General features: G+C 42.9%; 3 protein-coding genes across 3 annotated transcripts; 1 reads left to right on the top strand and 2 right to left on the bottom strand.

Annotated features, from left to right (window-relative positions):
- Positions 1 to 1840: 1840 nt before the first annotated feature.
- Positions 1841 to 4716, bottom strand: LOC311139588 (DNA repair nuclease APEX1). The gene is made up of 5 exons (XM_084174497.1): positions 4602 to 4716; positions 4013 to 4144; positions 3699 to 3865; positions 3250 to 3442; positions 1841 to 3132 (listed from the first exon to the last, which is right to left on the bottom strand). Exons 2-5 carry the CDS (start codon positions 4068 to 4070, stop codon positions 2618 to 2620), a joined length of 933 nt encoding a protein of 310 aa, XP_084030623.1. The 5' UTR covers positions 4071 to 4144; positions 4602 to 4716; the 3' UTR covers positions 1841 to 2617.
- A 198-nt stretch (positions 4717 to 4914) lies between these two features.
- On the top strand, positions 4915 to 9956 carry LOC311140815 (tRNA N6-adenosine threonylcarbamoyltransferase-like). The gene is made up of 12 exons (XM_084176054.1): positions 4915 to 4959; positions 5443 to 5562; positions 5662 to 5781; positions 5882 to 6057; positions 6209 to 6304; positions 6581 to 6630; positions 6724 to 6802; positions 7229 to 7294; positions 7475 to 7565; positions 7743 to 7818; positions 8010 to 8108; positions 8436 to 9956. Exons 2-12 carry the CDS (start codon positions 5448 to 5450, stop codon positions 8473 to 8475), a joined length of 1008 nt encoding a protein of 335 aa, XP_084032180.1. The 5' UTR covers positions 4915 to 4959; positions 5443 to 5447; the 3' UTR covers positions 8476 to 9956.
- On the bottom strand, positions 9950 to 14133 carry LOC311140816 (uncharacterized protein). Its single transcript, XM_084176055.1, has 4 exons — positions 14018 to 14133; positions 12447 to 13250; positions 12253 to 12285; positions 9950 to 10695 (listed from the first exon to the last, which is right to left on the bottom strand). The coding sequence occupies exons 1-4, from the start codon at positions 14031 to 14033 to the stop codon at positions 10646 to 10648; spliced, it is 903 nt and encodes a 300-aa protein (XP_084032181.1). The 5' UTR covers positions 14034 to 14133; the 3' UTR covers positions 9950 to 10645.
- Between the last annotated feature and the right edge of the window lie 1883 nt (positions 14134 to 16016).

The raw sequence follows: 16016 nt of genomic DNA, 5'->3' as shown, positions 1-16016 counted from the left end.
AAGAAATTATCTGTCTATAATTTCAATGGTAGGCTTATTTGAACAGTGAGAGAATAACAAAGAAATCCAGAAAAACGCATGTCAAAAATGTTATAAATTGATTTGCATTTTAATGAGGGAAATAAGTATTTTACCCCCTCTCAATCAGAAAGATTTCTGGCTCCCAGGTGTCTTTTATACAGGTAACGAGCTGAGATTAGGAGCACACTCTTAAAGGGAGTGCTCCTAATCTCAGTTTGTTACCTGTATAAAAGACACCTGTCCACAGAAGCAATCAATCAATAAGATTCCAAACTCTCCACCATGGCCAAGACCAAAAAGCTCTCCAAGGATGTCAGGGACAAGATTGTAGACCTACACAAGGCTGGAATGGGCTACAAGACCATCGCCAAGCAGCTTGGTGAGAAGGTGACAACAGTTGTTGCTATTATTCACAAATGGAAGAAACACAAAAGAACTGTCAATCTCCCTCGGCCTAGGGCTCCATGCAAGATCTCACCTCGTGGAGTTGCAATGATCATGAGAACGGTGAGGAATCAGCCTAGAACTACACGGGAGGATCTTGTCAATGATCTCAAGGCAGTTGGGACCATAGTCACCAAGAAAACAATTGGTAACACACTACGCCGTGAAGGACTGAAATCCTGCAGCGCCCGCAAGGTCCCCCTGCTCAAGAAAGCACATGTACAGGGCCGTCTGAAGTTTGCCAATGAACATCTGAATGATTCAGAGGAGAACTGGGTGAAGGTGTTGTGGTCAGATGAGACCAAAATCGAGCTCTTTGGCATCAACTCAACTCGCCGTGTTTGGAGGAGGAGGAATGCTGCCTATGACCCCAAGAACACCATCCCCACCTTCAAACATGGAGGTGGAAACATTATGCTTTGGGGGTGTTTTTCTGCTAAGGGGACAGAACAACTTCACTGCATCAAAGGGACGATGGACGGGGCCATGTACCGTCAAATCTTGGGTGAGAACCTCCTTCCCTCAGCCAGGGCATTGAAAATGGGTCGTGGATGGGTATTCCAGCATGACAATGACCCAAAACACACGGCCAAGGCAACAAAGGAGTGGCTCAAGAAGAAGCACATTAAGGTCCTGGAGTGGCCTAGCCAGTCTCCAGACCTTAATCCCATAGAAAATCTGTGGAGGGAGCTGAAGGTTCGAGTTGCCAAACGGCAGCCTCGAAACCTTAATGACTTGGAGAAGATCTGCAAAGAGGAGTGGAACAAAATCCCTCCTGAGATGTGTGCAAACCTGGTGGCCAACTACAAGAAACGTCTGACCTCTGTGATTGCCACCAAGTACTAAGTCATGTTTTGCAGAGGGGTCAAATACTTATTTCCCTCAATAAAATGCAAATCAATTTATAACATTTTTGACATGCGTTTCTCTGGATTGTTTTGTTGTTATTCTGTCTCTCACTGTTCAAATAAACCTACCATTAAAATTATAGACTGATCATGTCTTTGTCAGTGGGCAAATGTACAAAATCAGCAGGGGATCAAATACTTTTTTTCCCTCACTGTACAGCTCTTCTGTGAGTTCAATCAGTCATGTGACACAAACGTTGGCCTGGATTAAATCTGTAGAGCGCTGGCCGCAATGAATCCCGGACTGTTTTGTTTTTGGTTGATTATAACAATGTAGAAGTACTAAAATAATTGTGCCTCGTATCCTTATCTTCTGCTAAAATGCATTTCATATGTGCATTGTATTTTCATAGGATTGTAGCCCAAATGAGTTTTCAATGAAAATACTGTTTTAAAAGTATACAAATTGTTACAATCTTTTGTAATAAATCTAAACTTAAAAGCCTAATAAAAAAGGAAACGCAAGCTAAACTTAAAACTAAACTTTATTAGATACATGAGTGCATTTACCATCTATAAACTCCAGCTATGGTTTGGGATTTTATTTTTTACAAAACAGGCATGTCTTAGAAACTTTGCTCCAGAAGTTGGCAGTAAGGTGTGAGATACCACTGACAATTGGTCTCATGTCAGCTTTGCAACAGAGGTTGCACCATTTGACAAAGACAATGTTAATACTGGCCCTCACTCTGGGTCTGAATGTTTGCATGCAAAATCTGTACCATGATTTAATGTATCAATATTCACTCAATGGTAATGACTTCATTACCGTTATATAAAATAACAATGTAAGAATTGGACTCACATTCCCTTCAAAGGAGCAATGTTTCAATGACAGACTAGCAGTTATTTAGCACCAACATCAGTTTCACGTTTAAAGAACAGTGCCTCAAATAGGACATTCAGGGATTATGCATTTTGTTACCAGATGTCTCTTCGGAGTACACTGTGTGGGTGGGAAAGTAAAGGACAGTGTTGAATAATCGCTTCAATGGGTGACAGGACAATTGTGACTAGTTTATACAATTCAAGATTGAGGTGAAAGTAAACTAATTTGGGAATCCCAGTTTCAGTACAAATGTGTTTCCAGGTTCTGATGATTCACTCATGTTGAGTGTGCACACCGGCATACAGATTAGTTACAGTAGTTAGGAATGCCATGACTTCAATGGGAGGTCAGCCACCTAGGTCACATCATTTAACATGAGAAAACAATGCATGGCCAGCACATTGGCCAGACTGATCTACACAACCACATGTAGAGTGATGGGGCAGTGGTCACTGCCCATAGCTTGGTTGCGGATCTTGCTATCGCAAAGGCCTGGCAGTAGAGCAGAGGACAGTACAAAGTAGTCCAGCCGCCAGCCCACGTTCTTAGACCGAGAGTTCATCATGTAGGTCCAGAAGGTGTATGCGTTGGCCTGCTCGGGGTACAGCTCGCGGAAGCTGTCGGTAAAGCCTGCGGCCAACAGCTGGCTGAACCCCTCGCGCTCCTCTGCTGTGAAGCCTGCGTTTTTTTTGTTGCCTTTGGAGTTCTTCAGGTCGATCTCCTCATGGGCCACGTTCAGATCGCCACACAGCACCAGGGGCTTGCGCTTGTCCAGGTCGCTCAGGTAGGCCTTGAAGTCCACGTCCCAGGTCTTGCGATAGTCCAGGCGCACCAGTCCTCGGCCAGAGTTGGGGACGTAGGCGGTGACCAGGAAGAAGGTGGGGAACTCAGCAGTGATAACACGGCCCTCCTTGTCATGCTCCTCTTTACCTGCAGACATATTGGGGAAAGGCAGGTTAACTAGGGCACCCGGAGAGAACAGTCTTAATGGGTAAAGGTAAGTCATTCATAGCCAACTAGAGTAACCAGGATCAGCCATTCACTCACCAATGCCATAGGTAACTTTGAGGGGCTCAGTCTTGCACAGCATAGCCACCCCGCTATAGCCCTCCTTCTCATCAGAGCCAGCCCAGTACTTGTGGGGGAACTCGGGCATGGAGGTGATATCATCAGGAAGGGACTTCTCAGCGCACTTCGTCTCCTGCAGGCACAACACATCTGGGGCCTCGTCGCGCACCCACTGGGCAAGGGAATATAACCAGTCAGCTCCTTCACAGTGCACTGCCTTTTATCAGTGTTTAAAAGGTGAAAGTCACCACCCAGTTTAATGAACCAGACAATAGTATTTAACAGAAGTTCATAGAAGAACACATTCAACTTTTAAATCATGCACATAGTGTGTGGACTTATTTCACATATGTAGTTAACAATTCTAGGCACTATAGCTCAATGCCAAGTGTTCATGCAGCTTTGGACTCTGTGGTTCCCAAACTCACATCAAGGCCCTTCTTCTTGACCCAAGCTCTGAGCCCATCTACATTCCAGGAGGTGATCTTCATGTTAGCAGCACGACCATCTTTGCTGGTCATCTTATCAGGAGGGTCACTGTACAGAATGGGGGCCTCTGGTTCCTTTACCTTCTTTCCTTTCTTGGCAGCCGGAGCTGTAAGGTGAGAGAGAGAAAACAGGAGGGGTAATGAGACTGACGTAACAGACAATGATCTTGACATTTTTATTTAGTTCTGCTTTAGACATACTGTAAGAGACATATCGCGAAACACAGGAAACATCAGTTGACTAGACGTCTCACCTGTGCCGTTGTCTTCGTCATCTCCAGCCTCTTCATTTTTCTTCGCTCTTTTCGACATACTTGCACTCGTTCTAATACCACACACACCCCGAAGACACACAACACGCACACACAAGTACACACGCGCCGCCGCTGGGGGAAAAAAAACATGATCCAGTTAATAATAATAATGATTATTTTTATCCAGTTATTAGCTTTACTTATAGCAGCCAATTTAGCAAATACAATAGCTATGCTTAGCTCATCTGCTACTGGCACAATAGCTACTAGTTTGTACGCCAAATATGTGATAACTATGTTTCCATTACTGCATCACATATCCCTTCAACAACACTGTAACTACTGCCACAAGAGAGCAAAAACAGGCGAATCTTGGGGAATAAGCTAGTTAGCTAGGACAGATAAATAACGTTATGTGCGGCCTATGGCTCAATCCATGACGAATGAAGATCGAGTCTGAATAAATTGGGAAAATGTGGACGAACAATCAGCCAGAAAATGAATGCAACTAATGCTGCTACTACTACTTATTTACAAAGTGTAATTGCAAATTAAGAATTGAACTAGAGAGAACCCAAAGTATTCTTACTTTGCTTTTTCACAACAAAGGATTCAACCGTGTCACACTCGCGCAGTCAGTCACTCCTCCACAACAAAGCAGTGGGTTTTGAGGAACATTGTCACACATGTGCCGTTAGACTGTCCGATATTATGCCTGATGTGATTTTCCTCTGAATCCGTGAACGCACCAGTTATCAGCTCTTTGTGCATGTTATGTATTTGTTTACGTCAAACATTAAATGTCTAAAATTAGCTTCCAATTTGTTTTGGTTAATACAATACCTTGAAAGATACAATTATATAAGGAAATCATCAAACAACCTCTTGTTATGGGTCCTCACTCCCTAGAGTACTGTCTGAAACCCGAAATACTCAGCAATTGAAAGGTTCGTATTCAACTTTTTGCTTTCTCATCTGAAATTATGTTTTTTCATTTATAACACACTTGAAATTGGCAATTAATGGGCCTTAGTTTTTGTCATTTGAAATGAATAATTGATGGTAGATCTAGATCGCCACCTGGTGTGCAACCTGAATGTTAGCTAACTAATGCTTCTACTAGTTTTAACCAAACATGGAACTGTTTTGGTATCCAAATTCTAGTGCGTATGTTCTACTTTTCATATTGCTTTTGAAGAATAAATAAAATAACACTTGGACTTTTTTTGTCGTTGACATTGCACTGTTTATTCTTGTATGAACGGATGAATGCAACTGGTATTTGTAGCTATGTCATCGCATTCTGAACATTTATTTTCTCAGATGCACACAAGACCACTAGCTATGACATTTACGACATTCTTTCAATGTGCACACGTTTTTATTTTGTTCATAGCCATATCATTCTCCATCTCCCTCAACCTCTCTAGCTGCCATGACTGTAGTGATTGGATTTGAGGGCAGTGCCAACAAGATTGGTGTGGGCATTGTGAGGGATGGGGAAGTACTCTCAAACCCCAGACGCACCTATATCACACCCCCTGGTCAAGGCAAGTTGGTTGAATTCAAATTAGACTCAAATGACAACTGACATCTTGCGTTTATCCTAATGTGTGTAGTTGCAGTAACTGACTGACTCTCCATCCCAGGGTTCCTGCCTAGTGAGACAGCCAGACATCACCGCAGCATCATCCTAACAGTTCTGAAGGAGGCGCTGGAGGAGGCAGGGCTGAAGCCTGCTGACATTGATTGCGTGGCATACACAAAGGGTCAGGAACTCCAATGTCACTGATTCCTATAAAGCTGAAATGGCCTTTCCTGACCTGCAGTACCATTCAGTTTTCACCAACATGATATTATTTACCCTAGGACCAGGGATGGGTGCCCCCTTGGTGACGGTGGCTCTAGTGGCGCGCACAGTCGCCCAGCTGTGGGGGAAGCCTCTCCTGGGTGTCAACCACTGTATTGGCCACATTGAGATGGGCCGCCTCATCACTCAAGCCAATAACCCCACTGTGCTCTATGTCAGTGGGGGTAACACACAGGTCAGTCACCCATACATACTTATTAGGACAGACTTGGAATGTCCCGCACAACTTGAGAGTTCTTAGGGTTTCCCCTTAGTTAGCACTCTCACCCCTCTCAGCTGAGGTTTCTGCGTTTAGTTGTGCTCTAATGCAATGTTTCCTCATGAAGGTGATTGCATACTCTGAGCGGCGCTACAGGATATTTGGTGAGACCATCGACATTGCAGTGGGCAACTGCCTGGACAGGTTTGCCAGGGTGATAAAGGTGAGTTCTGCATGGGTCTTCAGGGGACTAAACTGAAACTAACCTGATTAAGTAATGCTCCTATAAAGGCCACATTCTGAAACATGTAGTCCACTTCCATTGTCTTATAAGAGTTGCTGAATATCATTTTCAATTTGCTCCTCTGTTCATGCATCTTGGTTTAAAAGCGAGATAGCAACATAATTTTTTCTCCTCTTTAAGATTTATTGTGGACTCGGACTATACCTTGTATAAATTGTCTTATCATTCTCATGAATCAAAATTGTTTGTGCTCAGATTTCCAATGATCCCAGCCCTGGGTATAACATTGAGCAGATGGCCAAAAAGTGAGTAAATGTGTTTTTTTGGAATTGCTGTCAACCAGTAGATGTTTTCAAATGTATATATTTACACCATTGATTTCCTGTTTGTTTTGTCAGGGGTACACAGTATTTGGAGCTTCCATACACAGTGAAGGGGATGGACGTGTCATTCTCTGGGATTTTATCCTATATCGAGGTAAAATGCTGCGCCACTAAGTGGGAATAAAGTTCTGCATTGCGTTGGGTTGGGTTGTATTGTATTGGGTTGCATTGCATTGTATTGGGTTGTATTGTATTGGGTTGCATTGCGTTGCATTGTACTGGGTTGCATTGCATTGGGTTGGATTGGGTTGTATTGTATTGGGTTGGGTTGTATTGCATTGCATTGGGGTGTATTGTATTGGGTTGCATTGCATTGGGTTGGGTTGTATTGTATTGGGTTGCATTGCGTTGCATTGTACTGGGTTGCATTGCATTGGGTTGCATTGTATTGGGTTGGGTTGTATTGTATTGGGTTGCGTTGCATTGTAGGGGAGAGACAGGGTTTTTGTGATAGTTAGATGGATTGTGGTTCTAATAAGGGATGCATGTATGATGTGTTAATGTGTCCATTTTCTTTCAGGAAGCAGCTGGGAAGATGTTGAAATATAATCAGTGTACAGCAGAAGACCTGTGCTTCTCCCTACAGGTCAGAACAAAAGCAATAAACTGCTCCAGTGCATTGTTGTCAGCCTGTTTCCTGCATTGGCACGGCAACACCCTTCCCCTTCATAATTATGCCGGCTACATGGTGGCATCACTCACTGTCTGAGAGGTGGCAGAGCACACCACTGTGTAATGATCCGTTCACTACTTGTGTGTCCTGTAGGAGACCCTGTTTTCCATGCTGGTGGAGATCACAGAGAGGGCCATGGCTCACTGCAGCTCCCAGGAAGTGCTCATCGTTGGAGGCGTTGGCTGTAAGTCAACTGTACTTCATTGTGGGGGTTGTGGGCTTTCCAATGTAATTCATTAAAACACATAATGATAACAATAATAAGATGTAATATCATGTAAATCTGTCTTACCACTCATTATGGACAGACACAACTCAAACACAACCGTTCAGGAATGCTGATGATGGTTTTGCTCTGTAGGTAATCTGCGTCTGCAGGAGATGATGGAGGTCATGTGCAAGGAGAGAGGTGCGAAGCTCTTTGCTACAGATGAGAGGTAAGGGTCTACATATGACAATTTCAATACAAGGGATCTGATAAGTGTACCTCAGGCAGTCAATGCTTACCTTATTATTTATGAACTAATAAAAGGAAAATGGCTTATGTTGATGGTCATTTCATAATGTACTTTAACTTTGTAAATCCTTCTGTTATTAAAATTTGATATTCTGTTTGGTTGTGTCACAGCTTTTGTATCGATAATGGAGCAATGATTGCACAGGCTGGCTGGGAGATGTTCCGGTCTGGTCAGACGACTGAGCTGTCAGACTCATGGATCACTCAAAGGTCATTCCACTATACATGCAACTCAAATTATTCCCTTTCATTATATTATATTGTACAGTACAGTGATTCCCTTTCATTATATTATACAGTACAGTGATTCCCTTTCATTATATTATATTGTACAGTACAGCGATTTCCTTTCATTATATTCTATTGTACAGTGATTCCCTTTGCATAAAAATGTTAACTAAAATGTTACAGGAAGTTCTTGTCTATTTTACTAAATTGTATTGAGATGTTAACTGGATATGTTTGACAACAGGTCTCCCTCTCTGTACCATATTGTGCTGTCATCCAGTGACAAGAGAAACGTTATGTTGTTGGCAGGTACAGAACAGATGAAGTGGAGGTGACCTGGAGAGATTGACAGCTCATTACCCAACAGGCTGCAACTTGCACCCACCCTCCCTTTACCTGGATTGTATGCATTGTGTCATGATGGAGGGAAAGAATGTAGAAATATGCTTTGCCTCACTTCTATTGTTGAGAACCCCTCAACATAATAGTTTTTAGCCACGCGCATTATGATTTTAGGCCTAGATTCAATCCGGGCCGCAGAAGATCTGCGCTATAGCGCGATTTAAATGGAAAGGCAATGTTCCCGCGTTTGCAGAGACTGCATTCAGGGTAAACGCTGCATATGTCGGCTCAGTCGGAAATTACATTTACATTTCAGCTCTTCCACGGTCCGGATTGAATCTAGCCCTAAATTGCATTTGGTAAAAACACCTTTGTATTTCAATTTGTTTTGGCTTTCACTAGCGCTGGATTCAATCCGTATCGCGGAAGATCTGCATTAAAATAATAGTAATTTACGATTATGCAGCATTTACCGCGAATGCAGGAAATATGCCTTTAAATTTCAATCGATCTATAATGCGGATCTTCCTCGATACTTCTGCAATATGGATTTAATCCAGCCCCTAGTCTACAATATAGCCACGTTTATACCTGGTGTTAACATGTGTCCTGATCTTGTCCACATTCTGATTTTGTGTGTAGACGATTAAGTGTAGACGATTAAAAGAAGTGATTGTAATCAGATCTTCCAGACCACCTCTGGAGATAATCGGTGATGCGTTGTAATGTAGCTAGATTTCTTACAACTGTAAACAGATCTGGATGATCAAACCATTTAAATTGTCCCTTCTAAAATCATTGACAGGTGGCACCATTGACTCGAGGCAATACGTTAAATAAAAATTAGCATTACACTGAAAGCTGAAATATAAATTTTTTGAGAAAGGGGATTGGCAAGATTAGAATTTGTGACATTCTGGTCCCTATCCCAGTGCCTAGTCCACTGCACAAGCAGAGGTGAGGGCACTATGCCTTTTTTTTTCCACATATTTAAAGCTGTTCATGCAGAAAGTTAGTTTAGAACGTTCGATAAATTTGGAAATCAAAAGTGGCAACCTCTACCCCCCTCAAGGCCTTTTTTTTCTCTTCTCACCTGTAACTCCGCCCACTGACATGTCACTATGCTTCGCCAACTGAGCATTTATCTAACCAATCAATTCTTTTTGGGCTTTATTCAGTCCGTATCACAGAAATTCAGTGCTATAGCACCATAGAAACTGAAAGGCAATGTTCTTGCGTCAGCGGAGACTACGTTCACCATAAACGCTCCATGTCAGCTCAATTGGAAATAACCGTTACATTTCAATCGTGCTATAATGCTGAACTTCGGGGACACGGAATGAATAGAGCCCTTAATTTACTTCAAAAAAGGTAAATTAATTATTTTAAACTTGTCCGTTTTAACAAAGCTAATAATGCTGTGGGTTTTATGTATGTGAAAATATGATAAAAGAAACGATGAAGTAAGACCTTGGGGCATGTCAAGTTCATTCAATTTTATTATGCAATACTGTTCACTTATCCTCCAGTGTATTTTTCTTTATTTCAAATCAGAAAAACTGAGCTAGTGTGATCATGAGTAATCATATGGATACATGAATAACATTCACCCAACCAGGGTACAAAAAAACAAAAAACAGCATTAGGATCAGACAGGGGAAGGGTGCGTTCTTATTGTGCCGTCTGCACCCCTGTAAACTTGAGACATAATTACACATCTGTCCCGTGTCAAATACGGTGAAATGGAAGCAGGTACAACACATTTTCAAATTTGTGGGGGGAAAAAAAAAATTCTGGTATGGTAGGCGTACAAGGATTGGTCACAACGGATTAGAAAGTGCTTGATGGATCACTCACACAACAGAGGACAAAACAGAAAAAACATGTCTGATAAAACTGCAGTTCCTCACAATAAAATGACAGCTCTTAAGATTGTTTAAAAAGAAAGAAGAGCAGCTCAATACGACATTAAAACTAATCGTTTTGAGCTGATAGAAACTCCAGGTCCAATTCATTAAGGCAGGCCTTTGACGGCGTTAGAAAAGTCCCTAGTTGTGGATCTCATCAAGGAGTTAGTCCAAAGTGTCTCAGTGTGGCTTTGTGTAAAGACATCGACCTGAGTGCATGTGTGTGCGGGGGGGGGGGGGGGGGGTTGTGGCAGACAGGTCCATGCGTTGCTAGGCTGGCTGGTCCAGGGAGTTCTTATACCAAACTACCTTATTGGGATCTGAAACAGAAAATAAGACAGCATTTAGTGATAGGCAGCATTGTTAAACCTCTCATACAATCTAGCCCTTTGGGGCTGCAGCAAGGACTTCTGAAAAGGGAAACCCACTAGATAAAAAAAAATCTCTAGTTGTATCCTTCCTTCTTTAGAACCAGCAGGGTGCATGATAAAAAATATTATTACTTTTATTTTTGCAGACAAGATGCAGTAATTTCTAATTATGTTACTACTAGGATCTCTCCTAGATCCAAAGCATTTTGCCTACCGTGCCTACTGGTCGTGCGGAATAACGACAAACACTTAGAGCACGCAAATAGCCTAGTGAAAAGTGTGTTCATTGATATCAGTAGCGCTTTCAACACCATCTACTTATTGACAAGCTGGTGAACTTCAGTGGATTATTTGTTTCCTTGTAAACCGTAGTCAGGCGAGATTTAACCCCGCCATCTCTTCATCTAGAAAGGTTAACACGGGAGCCCTGTAAGGTTGCGTACAATCACCGATACTGTGTACACTATACAGTAACAATTGCCAAGCCTCTGACCCAGCCCATGGATTCTTTAAAATATGCGGACGACACTCCGCTGGCGGGATTCCTTAAAATCAGATCAAGCCTCCCATGAAGGTCTTGACAGAGAAACATCCAAATTCGTCCAGAGGTGCGCAGACAACGTCCTTAAAAAATAAACATTAAGAAAAATGAAGGAGATGGCAAATCATTTAAAAAAGGAATAAAACTACACTACCACCCCCCCACACACACACAGCGCAACAGGGAATCAGTTGATAGTGACAACATAAATAAATACCTTGGAAATGAGACAGACAACCTGAAATTCAATGACTGTCCTCGCAAAGACAGAAACGACAGTGTCCTTCACTGCACGTATTGCACTTATTCTTCTATGCGTTTAAACCAAAGATTTTTATACCTAAACCAAGAGACCACAGCCCGTCGTTTCAAATTGGAACAAATTAGTCATAGTAGTCCAAGCGGATGCTTCACATTTATACATCTGGTGAAATATCTGTCATTGTTCTATCTGTGTTGTATTATTGGGTGTTTTTACATATTATGTTCTACGACCTTTCAAGCACATGACCAAACACATTCCCCCTTGGTGGGATAATAAAATGTATCAACGTTTAACAAATCAAACCATTAAAGAGACATTTCATAAATTAAATAAAGGTTTGTCTTTTTTTCGACCTCGAAAGTAATGTAAAGATGAAACCATGTCCCACGACAGTGGTTGTGTATATCCAGCTATACGCCTCAATTCCAAATGAATGGAAAAGATAAGCACAGTTTAATTTCCTGGTTTTATTGGGTGACCATATTTTCTATTAATTTGGGGTGGAGGCATATAGCTAAACTGAATTTACACCACTGATGTCGTGGGATGTGGTTTCATCTTGACATTAGACTACTTTAGAGGTCTGAAAACACCTTCAAATCCTTTAAATTATGAGCCCTGCTTCAGAGATTCTAATGCCCAGCTGAATGGAGAATCCAGTCCAAGTTCTAATAATGGACCTTCCTGATGAACATCTCACCTTCTTTTTGTTTGTTGCAGGTGACGTTCCATTCTAAAAAAATAAATAACAAGAAGAACAAGGTATAGTTAGGATTCATACTATGATGCGTATTGCTTATAACGTCGACCACAATTTTATGACAGATGCAACGGAAAAATAACATTTATAATACATTAATGTTTTATTGAGGTCTCAACCACATCAGCCCTTACCTATTGTGTGATAGCGCATGGCCTCCTTTAGATGGCGACAGGTAAGATGCAGCTTCCCATTGACCTTTGCTTCCTTCTCTCTGTACTGGTCAATGGAGATTGAGGTAGTGACTGGAACTGGGATTTCACCACTGGGCTGGACTGTGTGATGCATCTCTTGTGTTGGGTTGGCGGTTTCACCTCCAAATGTGGGCTGAGGTGGTGCTACGGGGGCAGGGCAGGGAACTGACCCCTCTGTGGCTTGGAGGACCTCACTGATGAAACTGAGTCCCCACTGGTTCTGCAGCAGCACACCGATGGCTGGGCGGCCCTCCTCCTCCTCTAGCACTCCACCCACAGCCCCTGACTTCACCTTTGAGGCATAGCTGATGGTTGGCTGCAGCTTGGCAGGGCTATCCTGCACTGGAAAAGCAGCTGGGTGCTTGAGTAGAGACAGGCTGTCCTCCACCCACCTCTCCTTCTGGCTCTGCTTTGGGGGCCTATCTGCTACACGCCCTGCACCCCTGGGCCCCTCTCTGCGAGGGCCACGGCCTTTGTGCTGGCCTCTACGATCTCTGTCTCTACGGTAGGTGAAGGCATGTACATGGGCGGGTCCGTTCAGGTTGCCCTCGAGGGACTGAGGAGAAGCCTGACAGGGCTGCTGGGCAACCCCAGTTGGGCAGCCTCCACCTCCTCCACCGCAGTTGCCAGACCCAGGTGATAGGCGTCGGTTGCCAATGTGCGCCTCTGGGTTGGTGGAGGACACAAGGACAGCAGGATCGCACAGTGTGTCGGACTCGCACACTGTGTTGGCCTCCCATGTACCTAGATATACAGGCAAAGGAACATTGTTAGAATCCCCTAGTATTTAAAAAAAATAATTATATAAATAAACAAAAATGGGACCCCTTTAAACTACGCATTCGTGTTATGGTTTAATGGTAAAACTAACTATCAAAATGTGTTAAGTTTTGTTGGGGCTTGGGGTTAGATAACTAGCTAGCCACATCGTTACGCAGAGTTAGTATGCACGCCACGGTTAGCCTAGCTAGCTACTGATTAAGCTGAATCCAGAAAAAAATCCAAGGGCAAATTTGATAATGACACTTAAATTACTTGTAACTAGCTATCTAGCTAGTTAACCATTTCCTGGAAGTTGTATTTTGTATGAGCAAATAGCTAGCTAACTGTAATTAACCTTATCGAATTTCCTTACCAACCACTTGCTAACTAGCTAGCTTGCTAAGAAACAGACAAGCAACGTGTTTGTAACGTTAACAGTAGCTAGTTCGCTAACGTTAGCTAACCAGAAAATAAGCCAAAACGCCATTTATTAATAGGAAAATAGTACAATTGAGCAGACAGTTCTGCAATAAGGTCATACAATCTAACGTTACAGTCCTCAAGTATGCATTTGAACAAGAAACAATTTCCTGGCTAGCTAGCGAGGTCAGCTAACGTTACGTTAGATAAAAGTTTCATAACACCCAGGCTCCAACGCATCGTACCCGGAGTGTTAATTTCAGAACGTTTTGCTAACGTTGCAAAGTAGAATGTTACAAAGTAATGTGCTACTGGTACCCAAAACTCACCTGTTTTGATATGCATATCTTTTTGTTCAAATGTACTTCTTCTGGAATTAAACCGTTAGAGAAGTTTGTTTACAGCGGGTGTCTTGATTGTGGCCACACAGAAACTGTAGGAGGTGGAAATGACCGTCACCGTTCAACTTTGCCGGATATTGAAGCGCGAATAGAGGAGGGAAATTAATCAAATAGTTTTCCCGCCCACACACCCTTAGCAGAAAGGGATACAATAACATATTTTGTCTTAGTAATAATACTATTAATGCATTTCCTGTTGTCTGAATCATGTGTACTCTTTAATCGTACTCTTGTAATTTCATGGCTGCATCTCTGAACTCCCCATGCAATGATGTGCCTGGACTTCCCAATAACTTCTATAAACCAATTTCTGACATCAGAAATAATATTTATTTATTTAACACACATCAATGTATTTCTTCCCTTTAGCTGAGTAATGGCTCTTCTCCCCCTTCGGAGGCCTCTCACCTCTCTGCCTGTCCATCCTACTCTCAACATGTTTCTCAGGCCCTTCTTCCTCCCTGCTCCTCCAGTCACAGCTGCTCTCTGATGGATGGTGGTCATTCCAGTTGCTGTGCTTTTGCCTTTGCTTCTTAGAAAAAAGCCGCAACTGTTTCCCCCTCTGTCTAGTTCCTCTACTCCTACCACTTCCACCCCTCTCTGTCTCTCCATTCCATGGATCCCTGCCATTTCCCCCCTGGTTTCGCCATGTCTGACCCTCTCGGGCTTTCTCCTCCTTGACCTCTCTGTCTTTGTGGCCTTTTTTCTCCTTCCTCCAGAAGCCTGCAACCTCGCCCAACTCACCCAGACTTCTCTGTTCCTGTGCCTGGCACTCAAGGAAGTTTACTTGTCTTCCACCCTCAAGCACTTCACCCTTTGAATTGATCTCCTCTTGAAGTCCTTCCTTTCTCTTGTACGGAAGGTTGCGTTGTTGCTTTCCTTTGCCCTTCAATGGAGTTTGGGAGGCTGTCATAGGCCTACCAGGGGCTTGGCTCGCCAGAACCATGATGGACGTTTCATCACAGGAGGTATCGATTTTTGTAACCTCTACATCCTTTCTTTTACAAATCTCTCTCAATTGTACATCTCCATCACTGTTTTGTGTCTCCACACTCTCTCTAGCTTCCTGATGCTCTAACTTTCTTCCTGTAGGACCTTCCTCTCCATCTCTGACCTCTGAAAGTATTTTTTTTTTAAATTCAGTTCACTCATAATTCACTAACAGGACAAACATTTACAGTGGGGAGAACAAGTATTTGATACACTGCCGATTTTGCAGGTTTTCCTACTTACAAAGCATGTAGAGGTCTGTAATTTTTATCATAGGTACACTTCAACTGTGAGAGACGGACAAAAATCCAGAAAATCACATTGTATGATTTTTAAGTAATTTGCATTTTATTGCATGACATAAGTATTTGATCACCTACCAACCAGTAAGAATTCCGGCTCTCACAGACCTGTTCGTTTTTCTTTAAGAAGCCCTCCTGTTCTCCACTCATTACCTGTATTAACTGCACCTGTTTGAACTCGTTACCTGTATAAAATACACCTGTCCACACACTCAATCAAACAGACTCCAACCTCTCCACAATGGCCAAGACCAGAGAGCTGTGTAAGGACATCAGGGATAAAATTGTAGACCTGCACAAGGCTGGGATGGGCTACAGGACAATAGGCAAGCAGCTTGGTGAGAAGGCAACAACTGTTGGCGCAATTATTAGAAAATGGAAGAAGTTCAAGATGATGGTCAATCACCCTCGGTCTGGGGCTCCATGCAAGATCTCACCTCGTGGGGCATCAATGATCATGAGGAAGGTGAGGGATCAGCCCAGAACTACACGGCAGGACCTGGTCAATGACCTGAAGAGAGCTGGGACCACAGTCTCAAAGAAAACCATTAGTAACACACTACGCCGTCATGGATTAAAATCCTGCAGCGCACGCAAGGTGCTCAAGCCAGCGCATGTCCAGGCCCGTCTGAAGT

This window comes from Coregonus lavaretus, assembly GCF_964263955.1.
Source record: "Coregonus lavaretus genome assembly, chromosome: 13".
NCBI lineage: Eukaryota > Metazoa > Chordata > Actinopteri > Salmoniformes > Salmonidae > Coregonus > Coregonus lavaretus.
The sequence above is the reverse complement of the archived record's forward strand: the minus strand, read 5'-3'. Positions and strand labels throughout refer to the sequence as shown.

Excerpts from the sequence above, each read along its gene's own strand:
- LOC311140816 (XM_084176055.1), bottom strand. Across the intron at positions 12,286-12,446 it reads CATGCGCTATCACACAATAG|AATGGAACGTCACCTGCAAC; the intron begins GTAAGGGCTGAT and ends TTATTTTTTTAG. Across the intron at positions 10,696-12,252 it reads CTGCAACAAACAAAAAGAAG|ATCCCAATAAGGTAGTTTGG; the intron begins GTGAGATGTTCA and ends TTTCTGTTTCAG.
- LOC311140815 (XM_084176054.1), top strand. The coding sequence starts at position 5,448 with ATGACTGTAGTGATTGGATTTGAGGGCAGTGCCAACAAGATTGGTGTG. Across the intron at positions 7,295-7,474 it reads ACCTGTGCTTCTCCCTACAG|GAGACCCTGTTTTCCATGCT; the intron begins GTCAGAACAAAA and ends TGTGTCCTGTAG. Across the intron at positions 7,819-8,009 it reads CTCTTTGCTACAGATGAGAG|CTTTTGTATCGATAATGGAG; the intron begins GTAAGGGTCTAC and ends GTTGTGTCACAG.
- LOC311139588 (XM_084174497.1), bottom strand. The coding sequence starts at position 4,070 with ATGTCGAAAAGAGCGAAGAAAAATGAAGAGGCTGGAGATGACGAAGAC. Across the intron at positions 3,443-3,698 it reads TCAAGAAGAAGGGCCTTGAT|TGGGTGCGCGACGAGGCCCC; the intron begins GTGAGTTTGGGA and ends TCCCTTGCCCAG. Across the intron at positions 3,133-3,249 it reads CAAAGTTACCTATGGCATTG|GTAAAGAGGAGCATGACAAG; the intron begins GTGAGTGAATGG and ends ATATGTCTGCAG.